We start from the raw sequence: 3,009 nt of genomic DNA on the forward strand, positions 1-3,009 counted from the left end.
ACAATAAACAAATGTGATATACCCCCACCAAAATCTATCTAGAAATAATCTGCAAGCACCCATAGCAAGAAAATCAACAAAACCATTGCCAACTCTAGGAATATAACTAAAAGAAACCCTAATAAAGAAAGAACAACGCTTCAAAATATCTACAACTAAACTGAAACACATCCAATCTAAAAATAATTGAAAATCTTCAAGTGCATTAATAACCGATAAGAATGAATATGTAAATCAACCGCTCTTAAAGCAAAATCCAAAATAATACCATCTCTAATGGCTACAAGTTCAACTACACGGTTGCTGAAGTACTAAGACCACATACTCAGAAATAACTTTATTATTTACATGAGTAGAACCCATGACCTCTTCAATGAACCCCCTATCAAAAGGAGTGAAGAACCCCCTATCAAAAGGACTTTCACTCCTGCACATTCACGGTCAAGCTAAATACCTCGGGCCGTCATATTAAGATTTCGATCTCGACCCTTAAAATTTAAGGGTCCAGATTTCGAATCCCAACGGACTAAAATCTCGCTTGACGGATTCATATGAGTGAAGCAATTTGGCCGTCAAAGTCCACATGTACAGTCCCTAAAATCACAAGAACCTTTTTTACTTTCTTTCTTTCCGGTCATAAATCACAAGAACTAAATCACTCCATGCTTTCCAAAAGCATCCCCTACGAGCCACGACCGACCTTAGCATAGCTTTGGCCTTTGGCCCCCCACTCACCTTTCTTCCGCATGATTCCAACTTTTCCCAGCTAAGCACCTAACCTTTTCTTCCCCACCATTTATTACTCTCTCTCTCTCTCTCTCTTTCTCTCTCAAAAGGAAAATTCTGGTTTCCCATTCTTCAACCCTTCGTCTCCAAGCTCAAACTCTTCCATCTTTCCCATTCTTCAACAACCCTTCGTCTTCAAGCTCAAACTCTTCCATCTATCCCTTCCCCTTCCCTTTCCTCCCCTCCCCTCTAAGTCTTAACTATTATTAAATTTCTTTCAGAACTTCAAACAAACAGAAAAAAAAAGCAGATAAGAGACACCAAGGGTGGGTTGTGTGCCAAGAACGCTTGAAGCATAAACAAGAATTACGAATCTTTTATTCATCTAATAAGAGAAAATGGTACAGAAGAGCAGTAATATCCGATCAATCTCTGAAATCACCCTCACAAATGAAGCTCAAAAAATTACCATTAAAGGGAGAAAGAAGAAGGGAAAGAAAAACAAAAAAAAAAACCAGAAAAAAGAAGAAAAAAAAAAGCAAAGAAAAGAATACACAAATAATTACCTTAAATCTCTACATAAAGTTATCTAGAAATTTAAAAGCAGAGAACCCATTAACTGTACTACACTAAACAACAAGTGCAACTCCTCCGAACAATGCTAGCAAAGCCATGCTACTTCCATGTACAGATCCACCGTTACCAGGCGTAGCCGACGGACCTTCACCAGGCGGCGCAGCCACAGAATTCGGCGTAGGCCCTACGGAAGTAGAAGGGGCTCCTGGTGCTGGTGGTGAAGTTGCAAGTTCAGGTGGTGATGCTGCTGGTACTTCTGTTGGCGAAGAAGAAGGAGACCTCGTCGGAGGAGACATCGTCGGAGGAGACATCGTCGGCGGCGAAGAAACTGGACTGGGTGTGGCAGCCGGTGGTAAAGAAACTGTTGGTGGAGTGGCCGACACGGTTGGTGAAGAAGCCGGTGCCGATGTAGGAGGAGTTGCAGTGGTTGTGGGTGCTGTGGCTTTCCGCGGTGATGGTGTGGTTGTGGGCGCAGCTGAAGGTTGAGCAATGCAAGAAGCCACAAGTGCAAGAGAAATGGTGAGAGCAAGCATGGCATAGCTGAAAGCCATGGCTAGCTCTTTTGGGAACTGAACTGGAGGAGAGAAAGAGATGAACTGAGCTCTAGACCTTAGCAGGAGAAGAGAAGGCAAAGAGGGTTTTTAATAAAAGATGATAAGATCCAGATGAAGTCAAGAGTCATGAGTGATAATAAATAGAGCCAAACACACAACAAAAGGGCAGCACTGAGGTGCAGCGCCAGCTGCCAGGAAACTGCGGTAGAAATTAAGGGTAGGGAGCCTTAAGATGTTGGACTTGTGGTGTTGATTGACTTGCTTTCCCAGGAAAAGTCTTTTTTTTTTTTTTTTTTTTTTTGTTCCTTTGTTAGAATTACCAGGAAAAGTCTTTTTCTTTTTTATCTCTTCGGTAGAATTCCCAGGAAAAGTCTTGATACCCTGTGTTGCCCTTCTTATCCTCTTTATGTGTGAGTGTGTATCACGTTGCATCTAAGCTGCATCCTTCTCAATGGACTTTACCATTAATATACTTGAGATATGGTCATCAACCAATCAGTTGGCGACACATATTCTAGTGGTTTTAAGCTTATTCTCTTCGTGTTGGTAGGAATTTGGATCATCACCCTGTCTGGGGAGCACAGAGTGCTCCACGACGGTTTTACCACTATAAAATCGGTGGCCCCACAGGTAAAAATTATTTTTAAAAAACTTCCATCACCCAACCCTGGCTCCCCTGTAATTTATGGTGGTAAAGCCGTCGGGGAGCACAAAGTGCTCTCCCGAGTCCCGACGGGTTGAGGATCCAGACTCAGTTGGTAGCTTCTATGCCTCTCATTTGAATCCTCTCTCTCGTATCAGACAATTGTATACTCTTTGTCTTGGGCATCGCAATATTATCATCTTTATCCTTTAATATTGGCACTGATAATCATAGAGCTAATGTCTGCATAGGTTAATTTTCGAAAATCGTAATACTATATAGGGGGAGCATAAGGTTGTCGCTAGTGTATCCCTTCCTTAGTTACAAAAAACAAAGATAATGGTTACAAGATTTGACAGGTGGGGTCAGTAAATAATGGAAATAGGAATCCAATGGAGAAGATCTAAGTCTTTGTTAAGGATTTTAAAAGTAGTGAAACTTTCCATGGTTACACGTAAATAATCCCACCAACCAACGCCACCTCACTGGCCAAAACTGGTGAGTGGTGGG

The 3,009-nt window shown here is 41.8% G+C and overlaps 1 protein-coding gene across 1 annotated transcript; it reads right to left on the minus strand.

The window, feature by feature from the left end:
- Positions 1 to 1,082: 1,082 nt before the first annotated feature.
- LOC149013089 (uncharacterized) lies at positions 1,083 to 2,008 on the minus strand. Its single transcript, XM_089160282.1, has one exon. The coding sequence runs from the start codon at positions 1,851 to 1,853 to the stop codon at positions 1,356 to 1,358; it is 498 nt and encodes a 165-aa protein (XP_089016408.1). The 5' UTR covers positions 1,854 to 2,008; the 3' UTR covers positions 1,083 to 1,355.
- Positions 2,009 to 3,009: the final 1,001 nt, after the last annotated feature.

Source organism: Hakea prostrata, chromosome 6, assembly GCF_041222555.1.
Source record: "Hakea prostrata isolate BN-2017 chromosome 6, UWA_Hpros_2, whole genome shotgun sequence".
NCBI lineage: Eukaryota > Viridiplantae > Streptophyta > Magnoliopsida > Proteales > Proteaceae > Hakea > Hakea prostrata.